Raw genomic sequence first — 19,199 nt, forward strand, 5'->3', positions numbered from 1 at the left:
AGGCAGCATCCGAGAAAAACAGTTAACAATGAAGTCTATGACTTTTAAGCAGTGAGGCCTAACGATCAGCCTGTCAAAAAACACCTTACCTGTGTTCACCAATGACCTGCCACATTATGTCCTGCCCCTCCTCACCTCTAGCTTCCTTTCCCCCTCCCCCTAAAATCAGTATGCAGAAGGGTCCCAAGCTGAAAAGTCACCTTTACTTTATTTTAGTTTAGAGATACAGCACGGAAACATGCCCTTCGGTCTACCAGGTCCGTGCTGACCAGCTATCACCCTGTACACTTACACTATTCTACACACTTGGAACAATTTATAAATTTTACCGAAGCCAATTAAACTACAAACCTATACATATTTGGAGTGTGGGAGGAAACTGGAGCCAGATCCACTTGTATGTATTTGGCACATATCCCGCTAAATCATTCCTATCCATGTATCCATCCTAGTGGTCGTATTCAAGAAATAGTTAGATATAGCTCTTAGGGCTAAGGTAACCAAGGGATATGGGGAGAAAGCAGGAAAGAGGTACTGATTTTGGATGATCAACCATGATCATATTGAATGGCAGTGCTAGCTCGAAGAGCTGAATGGCCTACTCCTGCACCTATTTTCCATGTTTCTACGTCTCATCAGATGCCCAAATAAATCTACATAACCTGAGGGGGAGGGGGAACCCAAACCCAATGGTCTGCGGAAAAAGATTTATGATGATGCCACTTGATGACATGTATTTATCTTCTCTCTAAATTCTCTGCACATCATATTGGCTTTTGTCTTAGCTGAGATTGGGCAAACTTATATCATTCTGGTTAAACCTGTGTATTCCTTGACTAATTTGGTAGCAAGCTTTCCTCTGAACCATGAGGTTATTAGTTCAAATTCTGCTCCAGTGAAAGGAATACAAAATAAATACTGGCTGTCACTGCAATATAGTATGAAGGGTGCACTGCAATGTCTTTTTAAATATGTGTCATTCAACCAAAGCTCACACATCCCTTTCACACACCGCCAATTTGACAAACGGGGAAGTTCTCCCTGATCTTGACCAGCAATCGCTCCTCCATCGCCATCATTAAGAATAGATTATCTACTCATTATCCCATTACTGATTCTGGCAGGCTGCATTGCACAAAATAGCTGGTGCATTTCCCAATATACAGCAATGTCACAGGTTCTTCAATGGCTGAAAGATGTTGAGGTCATACATTTTGTGTTTCTACCTTCAAATGGCTAAGGAAAGATCAGTGGAAGTGTTCAGAAAGAGCATTTTGGGAGAGTAACTGAGAAAAAAATACATCCAGGGAGATAAATGCAGTGATTTCAGATAATTGGCAGAACATTTGGAGAAAGGGGAGTTTTTTGAGATGTAATTTTGCTGCGAGCTGTAAGATATTGCCTGAAAACGATGAATATTGGCAAAGAAAAGATGTGCATGTTTGCTTGGAAAGATGTGCATGTTTGCTTGGAAAGTACAGCGGAGAGGAACTAATTAGGCAGTTATTTTAAAAGAACACACGCAGTTACGATGGGCTGAAGGGCTTTTTTCTCTGTTGTTTGTCTCACAAACTACTTTCTATCTGATGCAGCATTAATGGCTTTCTTTTGAAGAGGATGTTAGGAAATGGAAAACAAAGGGTAATCTTGCACTCATCTTTAGTTGCATGGTTTCAGTTTGATCTATGCTTCAGGGCCCTGGAGGCTCGGCTGTTTGGAAGTTCCTTGGAATGTCTGGCACAATGCACTCTATGCAAGTTGACTTCGGGAAACCTTGGGATGACCCCAGCTCTGGCCAGGAAGAGGACTTCCAACAGCCGACACAGATTCTGAAGTCAATACTTGGCATGAATGAATATTTTTGTGAATAAACAAGAACAAGAGCTTAAACGCACCACAATGAAAATAAAACTCAATAAATTGGGTCACCGATTGTCTCAGCACTGTGAAGAGAAGTTAATCGCTACACATCAGAAGCAATTAATGGTGAAGAGAGGAAATACTGTGGGCAAACAAATGTTTGGGCAAAGGGGACCCTTATGGAGACTGTTGCATTTCACCATGTAAGAAATAATATTTGATTATTCATTTTAGTTGTAGAGAAGCACCGTGGAAACAGGCCCTTTGGCCCATTGAGCCACGTCGACCATCGATCACCTAAAGACTAAATCTGTTATCCCACTTTCATTTCTTGCACATTAAGTGCAACTTACTGAGGCCATTAACCTACAAACTTGCATGTCTTTGGAATGTGGGAGGAAACCGGAGCACCTGGAGAAAACCCACGTGGTCACAGGAAGTACATACAAATTCAGCACAGACAGAACCTGTAGTCAGGTTGGAACCTGGGTCTCAGTGAGGTAGCAGCTCCACTGCTGCGCTACTGTGCCATGCCTAATTCTGTTCATAAAACTAATTGCTAGCTTTGATAGAGTTAAAGAGTCATGGAGTCATTTAACAGACAATCACACCCTCTTGATTGATATATAATTTAATTGCCACACAACCAGGGTTGGTGGAATTTTGGGTTGCCAGCAGCGGTACAGTAATAAAGAACACACAACCACAATAAAAATTTTACACAAACATCCACCACAGCATTCATCACTGTGGTGGAAGGCACAGAACTTGGCCAGTCCTCCTCCATTTTCCCCCGTGGTGGTGATCTCCACCCTCCACAGCCGTTGCTGCGGGCGTCCAGATGGTAAGGGACAAAGTCAAAGTCAAGGTGAGTCCAGGATCGGCTCTTCCCAACCAGAGACCGCGGCTTCAGGCTGGTGTAGGCCGCAGGCCGGCGGTCAAAGTTTTAAAGTACCTGCCGTGCCGCAGCCGGAAGCACCGCAGTCTGCAGGGCCGGCGGTCGAAGCTCCCCTCCAGGGGAGATGGTAAGTCCATACCGCGCCCGCAGTAGAAGACGGCCGCGTGCCGGCGGTGGAAGCTTCTTCTTCCCCCCGGGTCCCCCACGAGGGATCTCGGGCTGTAGACGCCGCGCCAGCTGGAGTTCTGCAGACCGCTGCTTCAGGCTGCCGGCTGCCGCGGGCCAGCGTAACGAAGCACTCCCCTCCAGCGAGCCCCAGCAAGGTCTCACCCGCTCCGTGCTGAGAGTCCACGCTGCGCCCGCCGCTGAAGCTCCGGGCGCGTCTCCGGGAAAGGCCGCCCGATCCTCGATGTTAGGCCATGGGGGAGGCGACCTGAAAAAAAGTCGCCTCTCCGTGGAGGAGGTGACCGAAACAGTTTTCCCCTTACCCCCCCACACCACCCCCAACACAAAACACACAAAGAAACATTAAAAACAGACTTTTAAACATACTAAAAAAATTTAAAAAGTTGAAAAAAACGGACACGCTGCCGACAGGCTGTCGCCAGTGCAGCGCCCCCTACACACTCTTGTCCATCATGCTACGCTAACCCTTTTGCCATTCTACATTAATCTCATTGGGCAGCACAGTTGCGCAGGGTAGATTTGGTGGCTTACAGCGCCAGATACCCGGGTTCGATCCTGACTACGGGTGCTGTCTGTATGGAGTTTGTATGTTCTCCCCGTGACCTGTGAAGGTGTTTTTTCTGGGTGCTCCGTGTTCCTCCCACACTCCAAAGGCGTAAAGGGTTGTAGGTTAATTAGCTTCTCCCCATATCCCTTGATTCTGCTATCTTTAAGAGCTCTATCTAACTCTCTCTTGAAAGCATCCAGAGAATTGGCCTCCACTGCCTTCTGAGGCAGAGAATTCCACAGATTCACAACTCTCTGGATGAAAAAGTTTTTCCTCATCTCCGTTCTAAATGAATCGTGCTAGAGTGCAGGGATCGCTGGTCGGCGCGGACTCAGTTTCCGCACTGTATCGCTAAACTAAACTAATTTCCTGACCCTCAATTGCTGATTTTCCACAATGGAAGCATTTATGCCAAGGAATCATTTCCGTATTAATGTATACAGTTGGGAGGCTCTGCACTGCGAGGGTAACAGCTCATTGTAATTGCATGTGATCTGAAATCCATCTGATTTGATGCTGAACATTCGAAGGTCAGAGGCAGGAGGAGGCAAAAAGGCCGGAAATTAAGGAAATAATGTATCTTTACCCCACTCCGAGCTATTGTACAACTTTCATATTTAATGAATGCAAAGTGAGTGCCTTTGGTGCAGTTCTTCTGAATGCACTATATAGATCAGCAAGAGGGGTGGGCACGAGAGTTATCTCACCACATCTGCCTTTGTAGCATGTCCTTCCTGTGAAACTGGGTCAGGCTGCAGCTGGGTGCAAATCTGCAGCTGCGATCCGCTCAGTCACCCCTACTTAACGGCGCCTGTCCGGGGAAACAGAAGTGCCATTCTGCTTGCGAAAGGCAGTCTGAATGATCTGCTTTGTGGTGATGTGGGAGGTACTCCCAGGAACACTTGCCCACTGCGTGCGAGGCCGGCTGTGGTGCTGTCAAACTGTCATGCACCTCCTTGTGGGGTGTATGTTTGCCAAGAAGTCTGGGAAAGGAAGCAGCGGCCTATTGTCAAGGTTCATTTCAAGGAACACAAGGCTCGGCTCCACTGACTGTTCCCAGGGACCCACACTGAGATAAATGCCGACTGTGGCTGGAAGATCTTCAGTGAAAGATACACTTCGGAACGTCAGACTAGACCCATGGAGTCATATAGTAGATAAACAGGCTCCTCTCGCCAACAGGTCATGTTGACCCTTCCTTCTCTCCGGAGATGCTGCCCGTCCCGCTGAGTTACTCAGCTTTTTGTGTCTATCTCCATGCTAACCATCATGCACCTATGGATGAAAAAGTGTTTCATGGACCAGCGCAAGGTCCATGGCTTTCTACATCTTGATAAATCAATTGTCTATCCAAATGCTTCAAGGATTTTGTGAGAATCACTCCCTCCACCACTTTCTCAGGCAATGCAGTCCAGATTACAACCAGCCTCTGAGTGAATAAATTCTTCTTCATCGTCCCTCTGAACCTCACCTTGAATCTGTCTGCTTCAGTCTTAAGCACATCTTTCATGGGGAAAAAAATTATATTTACCTATCTAGGCCTCTATTTTGCATGCCTCCATCAGGCCTTCTTCCAGTGTAAGGAAGTGTCTGTAAATGAGTGCTGCTAACTGGGACCTTCCAGGGTGCAGTATGTGCTAAGAATGTATTGAATCTCAGTGAAGGCGGAGACCCTGTGGGCAGGAGAACAATCTAGGACCTTGTTGCCACTGAACACTGAGAGGCTGGACATATATAAACAGACTCTTAAATGCCTCACTAATGCAATGTTAAAGAATGAAACATCAGTGACATTGACATATTGCAGAGGAATGCAATTAATTCAGCAGGATAGGCAGCATCTCTGGAGAGCAGGAATGGGTGATGTTTTGGGTCGAGACCCTTCTTCAGTCTGAGTCAGGGGGGAGGGAGATACAAAGATAAGGACGTGTCAGGTGTGAAAACGAGTCAAAGGGGATGAGGTTCAAAGAAAATGTAGAGCTAGGAGACAGTAACAACAAAGCAAACAGAGATAAAATGTAATTGAGGATAGTCAGACTGGTCGGAGAACTGGGAAGGGGAGGGATGGAGAAAAAGGGAAAGCAAAGGTTAGATAAATTAATATTCATGCCGCTGGGGTGTTAGTAGCCCAAGTGAACAACTCCTGTCTTCCAATGCAGGAAGCTGGCATGATCGAAGACACAGGATTACCTGCTGAGGGAGATGCTGGCACTTGGTGTAGCTGCCACAAAGGTTCTGTACGGAAAGGCCACACATTACGGATGATCCCGATCATCCAATCTACCTCATCGCAAACCTTGCACTTTATTTTAACTGCACTCTCTCTGTTGCTATAACACTCTGAACTCTGTTTATCTTCTATGTCGCACTACTTGATGTACTCAAGTATGGTGTGGTTTGCGTGGATAGTAAGTACAAGTTTTTCACTGTATCTCAATACACATGACAATAAAAATAAACCAATAAATTAAACCAAATGGGAAAGTCAGCAAGAGTGTTAAATGATATGAATATATCTATAGAAAGGAAAAATTATTAAGATTTGATGTCATAATTTAATGTAGATTTTGCAAGCAAATTAAATTATATAATGTGATAGGCAAAATGCAAAATAACATATTTGCAGAGTTTACGAGCATGGCTATAATAAAGTGGTTGTGACTGAACTTGCAGACAGAGCATGGACCACGTCCCAGTCAAGAGTTCAAATCTCACCATGACAATTGGAGAAAATTAAAATTCAACAAATTAACTGAATCTGAAATTAGGAAACAACGTTGTTCTCAGTTAAGGTGATAATGACTCTTAAGGGCCTGTCCCACTTGGGCGTCATTTGCGCGTAATTTACGCAACATCATTTGCGCGTCACGACGCATGATGCGCGCGTCGTGTCGCGTACGTGATGCGCATTACGCATGCTTGGTGACGTAGGCAGTGACGGGCGGTTGCGCGCGGCACCCCAGGATTTTGGAATACACAAAATCTTGGCGCACCATCTGCATGACATGCAAATGACGCCCAAGTGGGACAGGCTCTTTACTCCTGGAATGCCGTTTATAAAAAACACTAATGTTCACAAGGTTCACTAATGTCCTTTGGAGAAGGAAACCTGAGGTTCTTACCTCATCTGGTCTATATGTGACTCCAGAACCACAAACTGTTAGCTGCCACTGACAGGTGTAGATAAAATTATGAAAGGTATATATTTTGATAATATTTTTCTCCGGATGGATATATCAAATGCTAGAGGATATAAGTTTAAGGTAAGAGGAAGAAAGTTTAAAGGAGATGTGCAGGCCAGGTTTTTTGTACAGAGAGTGCGAGGTGCCTAGATTACGCTGCCAGGAAAGATGGCAAAAGTAAATATGATGGTAACGTTTATGAAGCATGTAGGCAGACATATGGACTTGCAGAGAGTACAGAGATACAAAGTTTTTCCTCAGCAGATACAAACCTCTGTGTCGGAGCCATTAAACTCACCGGGGCCTAGTTTACTGCACTCCTTTTAATCTCATCAGGGCCCCATTTCCTATGTCTCCCTGAAACATACAGGATTCACTGGGAAATTTATTATACCACTAATTATCTGAAAAATGTGCCCGCCTGACATAAAGAAAGCCCTAACTGTGCCAGATTTACTGTGCTTTCAAATAACTGTTCACAGTCATCTTTTAGAAATTGCTTCTCAGTCGGGTGAAATTGGTTTCCCCCCAATTTAGAACCTTTCCTAGTATTTTAGCCTTGTTCTTTCCACAACAATACTGTCTAATTGAATTATCATCAAAATGCTCTCCCACTGATACTCATTTCCTTTGCCAGTTTCACTGACAAAAACTAAATCCAGATTTATGTATAGGAAGGAACTGCAGATGTTGGTTTAAACCAAAGATAATGACAAAAAGCGCCCGTAGTCAGGATTGAACCCGGGTCTCCGGTGCAGCAAACAGTGTAAGGCAGCAACTCTACCGCTATACCACCATGCCACCATATTAGGGTGCACCACAACTTGCTTTGGCAACAGCTCCGCCCAAAACCGCAACAAATTGCAGAGAGTTAAATTGCAACGTTGAAAGAAACAATTGGACAGGTACATGGATTGGACAGGTTTAAAGAGATAGGGGCCAATGCAGGCAAGTGGGACTAGTGTAGATGGGACATGTCGGTGAGTATGGGCAAGTTGGGTCGAAGGGCCTGTTTTCACACAATGTGACTGAGTTGTGGATGTAGTCCACTATCTCACACAATCCAGCCTCCCCTCTATCAACTCCATCTATGCCTCATGCTTCACACTTCATGCACTTACTGGCCACCTTACCTGCCAACTAACTGCATCACCAGGATGCTTGTGGCAAAGGAGTTGTTTTCTCTAGGCGTACTATCAGGTTGTGGTGAATGTGACCGAGGCCTTGTCTGATTTTACTATCATTGTGCAGTTGAACCTACATGAAAACAGTCCGATTCTTACTCAGGACAGAAACTAAGCAACGTGAGCAGCACAGAGAGCAAAGGTGAACACTTCTATTAGATTTTGAAGTCTGCTTTCTCCACATATTTTGCATATTTTTCTTTGCAGCTCACCTATTTGTTTATGAGTGCAGCCATATCTACCACATTCATGTCCATTTTATTTGGAGGACATTCAATAAGCCAACGTAGAATACTTGCGCATAGCCAATATCGCTCACGCAAAGGTGTTTGCATTATCCAAAAACTAGGTCACCAGCAAAAACGTCATATAGCAGGCCTGCCCCCACCCCCTCCGCCCCTTGACTCTGAAGGTTCAGGAACGCTTAAACAACCTTTGCATGTCTTCTGAAACAGTGTACAATAAAACAGAGAGTATTAGAAATGCTCAGCAATCAATCAGTGTCTGTGGAGAGAGAAACAGAGGTCATGTTTCCGATTAATGATATTTAATCAAGTGTCATTATTTAATGCATTTTGTTTTTGAATGAACCTTTAATCCACTACAAACATTTGGAGGAACTCAGTATAGGTAGACTCGATGGTGAGGAAGGTATTTTGGCATACTTGCCTTCATTGGTAACAGGGCTGCCAACATTGGGTGAGAGTCGGGAGTGAGAAATTGTGAGAGACCAAGCCCGAGGGAGTATAGCGACCAGGGGGGGGAGAGTGTCCCCCTCCCATTGGTACGGAACATTTGCATTTTTCAGCTTGAAATTGTGCAATATGGTGCATACTGTTGCGAGTCTTTTAACTTACACTTGAATGCAATATATATGCTTTAAATTGGATTGGAGCGTTTTTGAAAGGGGGGAGGCTGTGCAATCACTGATCACTGGCCTTGGGGGTACCCGGTGAGGGAGTGGAGCAACTGAGTGGGGGGAGGGCGTGGAAGAAGGGTGTCCTCCCTCCCAGGGTAGGAACATTTTGAAATTTGATGTATTAAAATCATGTTTTAGTGCACTGTAGAAGTATGATTTCAATGTTTTTTGTATGAAGTATTTTTAAGAGGTAACTTTTTAAGGGGTAACTTTATCCACACAATGGGCGATGGGTGTATGGAACAAGCTGCCAGAGGAGGTAGTTGAGGCAGGGACCATCCCAACATTTAAGAAAAAGTTAGACTGATACATGGATAGGACAGGTTTGGAGGTATGGACCAAAAGCAGGTGGCGTAGCTGGGACATGTTGGCGGGTGTGGGCAAGTTGCACCGAAGGACCTGTTTTCACACTGTATCACTCTATGACTACATTATACCTCCACCATGCATGAATGCTTCAAAATCAAGTGATTGAGTTTTATTGCCATATACCCAAGCATAGAAACATAGAAACATAGAAAATAGGTGCAGGAATAGGCCATCAGCCCTTCGAGCCAGCACTGCCATTCAATATGATCATGGCTATTTATCTAAAATTTTGTATCTCTTTCCTGTTTTTTCCCCATATCCCTTGATGTCATTAGCCCCAAGAACTAAATGTAACTCTCTCTTGAAAACATCCAGTGAATTGGCCTGCACTGCCTTCTGTGGCAGAGAATTCCACAGATTCACAACTCTCTGCGTGAAGAAAGTTTGTTCTCATCTCAGTCCTAACTGGCCCCCCCTTTATTCTTAAACTGTGACCCATGGTTCTGGGCACCCCCAACATCAGGAACATTTTTCCTGCAGTTACAGTAAGTGAAAATCTAGCAGGCAAGCAGGATGCTTTCACCAACCACCCCCATTTGAAGTCCACTATCTTCCACTGTATCTACCCAGTGCTTGGTACTTACTTCCAGCAGCCACTGGTTGTCCTCCAGGATGCACCGAGCCGCAGCCTGATCCATGCCGGTCACCTGGGCGAATTCGGCACAGAGACTCTCACGGCAGCAGCGCAACGCTTCGACGACTCCGACGGCCCGGGACTCTTGCACTGAGGCTGCTCCATGGCCGGAGCTGCAGTGAGCGACTCGCCAGCCCGGCAAACACTCTCCAACCCCGCTCCCCGTCCGCATCGGTCCCCGCCGCTGCTTCCGCTTCCAACACCCACGGCCCATGCAGTTGATATGAGTTTTGAAATTTTTGTTGATCACAGAATTTCTCACAACACTCAACAAATTCCACCCAATCTAGGCTCTAAAGTCTGTGGCAGTCCCAGTTGTTTATTAGGAAAGTTTAAATTATTTGTCATCTTGTCCATGAAATTTGTATGATTTTCACCATTCTGGCCTCACACAGAAGCTTATCATCAAGGCTAGAATGACGTATGAAGTACAAAATTCTTACTGTAGCTGTACAAAGACCACACAGCACCCGAGATCCAGGTTTGATCCTGACCCCTGACACCCATACTAATCAAGAATCTATCTAACTCAGCCTTAAAAATATCCATTGACTTGGCCTCCACAGCCTTCTGTGGCAAAGAATTTCATCTCTGTAAATTGCTCCTAGTGTAAGGATTGGATGCGAAAGTGGAGTAATATGGAACTGGTGTGAACAGATGATGGGGTCGACAGGCCTGAGCTAAACTCAACTACACCACAACTGGAGAGCCATGTACAGTTATAGCTTGGGTAAGAAAGAACTGCAGATGCTGGTTTAAATCGAAGGTAGACACAAAATGTTGGAGTAACTCAACGGGACAAGCAGCATCTCTGGAGAGAAGGAATGGGTGATGTTTGGGGCAATGGGCCGGACAAAGATAGAATGTAGTAGGAGACAGTAAGACTGGTGGGGAGGGATAGAGAGGGAAAGCAAGGGTTATTTGAAGTTAGAGAAGTCAATGTTCATACCGCTGGGGTGTAAACTACCTAAGCAAAATATGAGGTGCTGTTCCTCCAATTTACACTGGGCCTCACTCTGACAATGGAGGAGGCCCAGGACAGAAAGGTCAGATTGGGAATGGAAGAGGGAGTTGAAGTGCTGAGCAACCGGGAGATCAGGTAAGTTGAGACGGACTAAGCGGAGGTGTTCAGTGAAACAATTACCGAGCCTGCGCTTGGTCTCGCCAATGTCGCGAAGTTGACACCTGGAACATTGGTTACACTAGATGAGGTTGGAGGAGATGCAAGTGAACCTCTGCTTCACCTGGAAATACTGTTTGGGTCCTTCACCTGGAAATACTGTTTGGGTCCTTGGATGGAGTTACAGTATAGCTTCCTTATTTAAGACAGTGACATGCAGTGAAAGTTCATTTGATTGACTCCTCATAAGGCAGAAAAGAAAAATTGAGAATTAGATGAACAAAGATGCGGGGAGATTGCAAACAGCTGCGAAACTAATAGGTTTGACATACTTGATCATTTTAACTTTCCCAGTATAAATTGGGACGGCCAAATTGCCAAGGTGCTTAGATGAGGTGTACTTTGTCAAGTGTGTTCAGGAAAATTTTTTCAGGCAGTATCTAGAGGGCCCTGCAAGGGATAGGGCAAAGCTTGGCATACTTTTAGCGAATTGGGCAAAGTCAGTGGATATTTTTAATGCAGAGATAGATTGATTCTTGATAAGTACAGGTGTCAGAAGTTATGGGGAGAAAGCAGGAGAATGGGGTTAGGAGGGAGAGATAGATCAGCCATGAATGACTTAATAGGCTGAATGGCCTAATTCTACTCCTATTCCTAATGACCTTATGACCTTATGATGTATGGAAGAACCTTGCGGTGCTGGTCCTTAGTGGTGACGCATGTGGGTAGGGTAGTGAAGAAGGCATTTGCTTGCCTTCATATGTGGGGGCATTGAATATAAGAATTGGGATGTCAATTTGCAGATGCACAATACACCTGTCAGACTGAACCTGTAGTATTTTGTACAGTTCTGGTAGCCACACTGTAGGAAGGATGTTATATCAGCAGGGAGATTGGAGAACAAACTCATAGGATGTTGCCTGGAATGGAAAAGTGTAATTATAAGGAGGGATTGGAAAGACCAGGCTTATTCTCACTGGAACGTAGAAGGCTGAGGGGTGACCTTATCATAAAATTATGAGGGGTATAGTTAGGGTTGGAGTAAATCTGTCAGAAATCATGCAATAATCAATAATTCCTACATCATTGCGTGACAAATTAATTGTACTCACCATTCCATGGTTAATCCACTGTGGTATAAAGCTGTCCAAGATTTTTGGATAAACCAGTTCTCGATCATACAGGTATAAGGCCCAGAATATTGTCACTACCAGCTGCAGGGGAAGAAGAAATCAGAATAAAATAACAGTATTGCCTCAAAGTTGTATTTCACCCTTGTAACATTTAGGGTTCTTCTTGCAACTGCTATGGAGAAAAGCATACACTGGCATCAAAGAACAGAGCATCAAAGAAATACATTTAAACTGAAATATGGTGCAGGCAATGTTGCTAAATTGATCATGTTATGGAGAAACCCTGGCAACCATAATACAAATTGCATGGAACACCACAACACCCTTTTGGTATACTAAGCAGGGCACCAACACTCAATCCCCAAAAAATCATTCATACTGTATATCAAAACAAAAATCTATTAAAATAATGTTACAGCATGTTACAAATTTTACAACTATGCTTGTATGGTTTCCATAATAGTCCATAGGAAGAGACAAAAAGTCAGAGAAAGATATAGCATGGAAACAGCCCTTATGCCCACGAGTCCATGGCAATAAACAAGCACTTATTTTTTCACAATGCCTATCCAAACTCATTCTCCCAAATTTCTATTAACCCCTCAGTGTGGGTCAATGGTTGGGGTGGGGTAGGGGCAGTGGGCGTTGATGAGTAAAAAGTGGATTATCGTGTCAATATTGTAAATGGGTGTTGGTGGAGGCCCAGAGGGCCTGTTTCTGTGTTGTATCTCTTATAACACCTGCAGATTTGGCCATTCACCTGCACTAGGGGCAATTTACAATGGCCAATGAACCTATCAAAACGCATATCGTTGTGATGTGGGAGAAAACCGGAGCAGTCATGGGAAACCCATGCGGTCACAAGGAGAATGTGCAAAATCCACACACACAGCAGAGGGTTGAACATGGATCACAGGTGCTGTGAGGCATTAGCTCTATTTGCAGAGCACTGTGTTGGATGTTGCAGCACTGATCACATATTGAAACCAGTCAGTACTTAAACGTCTTTCTCCTGTGGCAGCCAGCCACAGTAGACAGGCAGAAAAGGCTGTTATAGAGGAAAAGGACAATGCAGGAAGAGGGGCAGCAGCATGTAGATTGCCCTTGACCTCTCCCCAGTCCTATATGCTGCTTCCCGATCAAGGTGACAATGTTGCTAGCACACAATGGGCTGTCCCACGCCGGCGACCTAATCGACGAGTTTAGAAGAGTTTGCCCTCGACTCAAACTTGCAGCATGGTCGTCATGTGGTCCTAGGAGGTCCTATGAGGTCATTGGAACTCTCCTTCATGCTCAAGGGAAGTTCCCACATACTTGCGGCCTCAGCTAGGTCGCGGAAAATTTTTCAGCATGTTGAAATTTTTTCTGCGAGTAAAATTGATTGGCATGGTTCTTTTTAACTCGTAGTGCAATGGAGTGGGGTCGCTATGTAGTTGCAGGCAGTCGAGGACAGCCGTAGGCAATCTCCTTCGCTGACTGGTCATTTTAATTGGCTCAATGGAGTTTTCAGGACCAAGGAAAACCAACCAGTAGGTTGAATGCTCGCTAAACTTTATTATGTTGTCTGGCTTCTTAAAAGTGTCTCCACTCCTTCTGCCCCCCTTCTCCCCCCTTCTCTCCCCTTCTCTCTCCCCTTCTCTCCCCTCTCTCTCTCTCCCCTCTCTCTCTCTCTCTCCCTCTCTCTCCCCTCTCTCCCCCTCTCTCCCCCCTCCCCCTCTCTCTCTCTGCCTCTCTCCCTCCTCCTCTCTCTATTCTCCCCCCTCTCTCTCCCCCTCTCCCTCCTTCTCTCCCCCCTTCTCTCCCCTTCTCTCCCCCTCTCTCCCATTCTCTCCCCCCCCCCCCCCCGGCTCCACGTTCACTAAAGGACTTACCGTACACTGTGCATCCGTCTTTTACCTTCCTCTTCATCGCGGGTGTGAATTTCAGACAGCGCTCCCCCACTTTCCCTGGCCCCGACCTTTGCGATGTGTTTGTGTGTGCGTGTGTGAGTGAGTGTGTGCGTGAGTGTGTGTGTGTGTGTGTGTGTGTGTGTGTGTGTGTGTGTGTGTGTGTGTGTGTGTGTGGTGTGTGTGTGTGTGTGTGTGTGTGTGTGTGTGTGTGTGTGTGTGTGTGTGTGTGTGTGTGTGTGTGTGTGTGTGTGTGTGTGTGTGTGTGTGTGTGTGTGTGTGTGTGTGTGTGTGTGTGTGCGTGTGTGCGTATGTGTGTGTGCGGTCGGTCGATCCAGCTTGAGGTTTTTCAGGTGAGTGCCCTCGAGCTTGAAGGTCGAAGACACTCTTCTGAACTCGCAGATTAGGGTTGCCGCAGTGGGACAGCCCCTTTACCTGAAAGGAGCTCCAGTGAAACATTTCACATCATTTTTACATTAACAGTGTATCTTGAGATACACGTCGACCGTTTCCTGAAAATGGCAAAACAAGTGGGTTGAATGGTGAAGAAGGCATATGGTATGCTTGCCTTCATTGATCTGGGCACGACCTTAGTATAGATGTAAGGCTTTCCTACAACAGAGTCCATCACTCTCTGCTGCCTCGCCTGTCCCTCTGCATTGGAATCACCAAACCAGACCATGATGCAAAAATGATAGTATACTTTCCACAGTTCATCTGTAAACGTTTGTTTGACTATTCAGAGGCACACTGAATCTCTTTAAACTTCAAAGAAAGTGGAAACACTGGTGTGCCTTCATTATGATTGCATCATGTACTGGGCCCAAGACAGGTCATTTGAGATGACAATGCTAAGGATTTGGAAGCTGCTAATTCTCCAACACAATACACCAGTAAAACCCAGGGCAGGATCACCTGACTTTCCCTTTCTGAAATCAACAATCAGTTCCTTGGATATGCATAAAATGCTTGAGTAACACAGGCAGCATCTTGGAGAGAAGGAATGGGTGACGTTTCAGGTCGAGACCTTGCTTCAGACTCATGAGTCGTCACCCATTCCTTCTCTCTAGAGATGCTGCCTGTCCCATTGAGTTACTCCAGAATTTTGTGTCTATTTTTGATGTAAACCAGCATCTGCAGTTCCTTCCTACACAATCAGTTCCTTGGTCTTGTTGACATTCAGTGAAAGATTTTTGTTGCAGCATCATTCAACTGGGTGTTCTATTCCTCTCCTTTACCCTGATTTATCACCGTCTGTTTGAAGTATTTTGATTTTGAAACACTTATTTACATTTCTAAGAAATTGCTCATCTAGTTTAACAAAATTCTGGAGTAGGTTGACCTTGCGCTTTCCCAGTATGCGTGAATTCCTGGAGTACAACAAACCATAATGGGAAAATCTTCCCCCTTAGCTTGTCCAGGCATGTGATGCACTCTATTATCACACTGTTGAAAATAGCTGTCGGTGGAAAACTGCTGCAAAGTTGTTAAGAAGCAATGAAGCCTGCAAAGGTTAGCTAATCATGGCAGAGATGAAAATAGTCAATAATGCTGATTCAAGAGAGTGGTAAACCCACGGATCCCAAATGCTTTTATTTAACTATTACAAAATCACCTTAAATAACATGTGCATGTATAACAAAAGATTTATCTTGTTTTTTTCTTTCGAACCAAGTCATCAGTACAATATTGCCTCTTCTCATTCTTCCCTTAAAAATGCAACACTTTGCATTTGTCAGTATTAATTTTCAGCTGTCACCCATTCATTCATTTGTTCATTCATTCTACAAGCTCATCAATATCTCTCTGAATTATATCATTAATCATCACATAGTTTGCTGCATCTCCAAGTTTTCTGTGATCTATGAATCTGGAAATTGCCGTCTTACAACCTGACCCAAATCATCAATCTTAGGGAAAGCAATGGTCCTTGTATCGATCTATGGGGAACTCCATTGTGCAGAGATTCACAGTGTGGCGGAGTCATGCAACATTATTGCCTTTCAATCCACTGTGCCAATGTGGTTCATCTACCCATCTAAACTAGTCCATTTTCCAACACTTGGCATCAAAGTCACAGTGTTTTAAATGCTCATCTCATAATTTGTAAATATGTGAGTATCTGCCACCCTTTAGTCAGTGCACACTAAATTCCAACCACAGTCTGGGTGAGAAGAATCTTCTTCAAGTCCCCCCTACACCTTTTACTCCTCACTTTAAACCTTTGCCCTCTGACTGCAGACACCTTTGCAAAGAGGAAAGGTTTATCACTATCTACCACATCTATGCACCTCATAATTTTGCGTACTTTTATCATGTCACCTCCCTGTCACCTCTATTCCAAGGACAAATAAGATCAATAAGATAATATGATTGTCTGAATATATTGAAAACCAAAAGCAATGCAGATGCTAGAAGTCAGAAATAAAAGCAGAAAATGCTGGAAACATTCAATTGGTTCAGGGAGCACCTGCACAGAGAAACAGTTAATATTTCAGGTTGGTGATCCTTCGTTGGAACTGGGAAAGAGAGAGATGCAAGAGATACAAAGAGAGAGAGGTTTCAGTAGGAGAAAAGATGGGGGACATATGGAGGACAAAGGAAGTGCCTGTGATAGGATGATTTGAAGATATTAGATATTCAACAGTTGAGTCATAGAATCTTTTAGTTTAGTTTAGAGATACAGCATGGAAACAGGCCCTTCGGCCTGCCAGGTCTGCACCAACCAGTGCTAACCTACACACTAGGGATAATTTACCATTTACAGAAGCCAATTAACCTACAAACCTGGACGTCTTTGGAGTGTGGGAGGAAACCGGAGCACTCGGGGAAAACCCACATGGTCATGGGGAGAACGTACAACCTCCATACAGACAGCACCCAGAGTCAGGATCAAACCTGTAAGGAAGCAACTCTACTGCTGCACCACCATGCCGCTCTAGTCATGTAGTCTGGAAACAGACTCTTTGGTTCTATTTGTAATTGCTGATCACGATGGCCAGCTATGCAAGTCCCTTTTACTTGTGTTGGCCATATCCCTCTAAACCTTTCCTAACCATCTGCCTGTCTAAATGTAATTTTGAGTAGGAAAATTCCCTACACATGCTACATGGAACAAACTCATGAATTAGCTTGTGAATAATGTGTTTAGGGGATCATGGGATGTTGGGCATAGAGAAAATCTAACAAAGTGTAACAATCCCCATGACTAACAATCAGAGCTTCTCTACAAGTGTGACTTCCTTCCCTCTAGTTCAGTTGGGAGCAAAGTCCTGAAACTTATTATTTTCCAAAATACATTTGACATGCATCCTAACATTTTAGAGGTATCTACATCTACCAATTCCTCTGGTAGCGTGTTCCAGGCAACCATCACCATCTTTGTGAAAAACGTATCACTCAGATCTCCTTTATGTTTCCGCTCCTCTCACCTTGAACCTCTGCGCTCTTATTTTTGATTCCCCGCGCCTGGCAAAAAGACTATCTACCCTATATGAGCCCCTAATAATTTTGTAACCCTTTACAATGCCGTTAATTTAGGCACTGCTGCTCTGAGGACATTGACCCGACATGGATCGCATTAGGGCTAAGTTTAGTTTAGTTTAGTTTAGTTTAGCTTAGTTTTGTTTAGCTTAGTTTAGTTTACTTTATTGTCACGTGTATCAAGGTACAGTAAAAAGCTTTTGTTGCATGCTATCCAGTCAGCAGAAAGACATTTCATGATTACAATCTAGCCATTTACAGTGTATAGATACACGATAAAGGAATGGGGTATGTTTAGTGCAAGGTAAAAATGTTGTGCTAGGAATTTAAGAGTGTGGAGCAATTTGAATATGAGTTTGTAGATCTTCTTCTACGGCAAGCGCACAAATAGTCGCCTGGGCTGGGCTGGGCGCCATCCTTCCAATAAAAATAGCATATAGGATCTTGATGCGCATTTTAGTAGGGAATTAGATGTCACATAGAACAAACTAGGGTTACACTATAACGGCTACAACTCTTTTCTCTTGATGAGGAATGTGAGCTCACATTTTGCCAAAGGGTTTTGCAACCAAGTTTGTTCTTTTGAAGTATAGCTGCTGGTGTTTTGCATGTGAACAAGCCTTTAAGATTATAAAATTATATTTTGGGCTAGACCTAAAAAAAGATATTTCCATTTGTGGATAAGATCAGAACAAAGATCCATAAAAGACATATGAGTATGAGACAATCATAAGTCTAATCAGCAATGCAGCGAATGATTAGGCAAGTACATCAGTTGATTTCAAGGAAAAATGGATTCAACACAAAAGACAGAAATAAATAAAAGGAGATGTTGACAGATCAGATAAAGATTAGGAGAAGAATCATGTCTCTCTTGCTGTACTATAAATACTTTTGTAATGCTGCAAAGAGGAAGGAATCTACTCATATGTGAGGATAAAACTTTGATCTAATGAAGATGTGATTAGAGGGTTCTCTTCACTAAAGCGTGTCAGAGTGAATGTTCTGTTTTCGTGCTCCTGATGTTGCATTGCCTATTATAAACTCTGATGACTTAGCTCCTTTAGTAATGATTAACATACAGTCCATGGCTGCTCAATAAAATAGATATAATGCAGTTCCTTTATTCCTTCAAACGAGCTACTGCACATTCTGAAACATCGAAGAAGACGTGCTTGAAGAAGGAAATGCATTTTTTTTCATGACAATGGGCATACTAGCATCACAGAACAAAATGACAGCACAAGACAATACCATGTCACTATATCACATCTATCTGGAATTCAGGTCAAGGCAGGAGTCCAGGCCACAACTAGCTCAGTGATTTTCCCACTCCTAATCTATGAATTTACAAAATGGATGAAGTTCTCTGCATCAAACCATAAGGATATACAAAGCATAAAAGAAGTTAATAGAAAAGATACACACGGCCACTTACCACACCCACAGGAAATGCCAGGACGGCCATGAGCCAGTCTCGAAGGGAAATCAGCTTCCGCAGCTGTCTCTGCTGCTCTTGGTCATTGGACCCTTGGGTCAGGAGACTGGACAGATCAGTTAAAACGCTGATCCCGAAGAATACAGTCTGGATAACCTGTTAAAACAGATAGCATCATGAAGCTAAATGATAATTAGACTCTTGGAACATTTACACCTTTCTAGATTCATGCAGCTCGGAAACAGGCCCTTCGGTCCAATTCATTGCAAGAGTCAGAGAGTTATAGAGGTTTAAAACATGAAAACAGGCCCCTTAGCACATCTAGTCCATGCTGACTAAGTTGGCATTTTTGGCATGTTG

General features: G+C 44.1%; 1 protein-coding gene across 1 annotated transcript in view; it reads right to left on the reverse strand.

The window, feature by feature from the left end:
* The window catches only part of aig1 (androgen-induced 1 (H. sapiens)), a 70,071-nt gene extending 51,082 nt beyond the window's left edge, over positions 1–18,989 (reverse strand). Inside the window, exons 1-2 of the mRNA XM_055639143.1 lie at positions 18,840–18,989; positions 12,012–12,113 (exon numbers count right to left, since the gene is read on the reverse strand). Coding sequence (XP_055495118.1) covers positions 12,012–12,113; positions 18,840–18,869 — 132 coding nt within the window. The 5' untranslated portion in view covers positions 18,870–18,989. The remainder of the gene's footprint in view (positions 1–12,011; positions 12,114–18,839) is intronic.
* Between the last annotated feature and the right edge of the window lie 210 nt (positions 18,990–19,199).

This window comes from Leucoraja erinacea, chromosome 8, assembly GCF_028641065.1.
Source record: "Leucoraja erinacea ecotype New England chromosome 8, Leri_hhj_1, whole genome shotgun sequence".
NCBI classification, from domain to species: Eukaryota; Metazoa; Chordata; class Chondrichthyes; order Rajiformes; family Rajidae; genus Leucoraja; species Leucoraja erinaceus.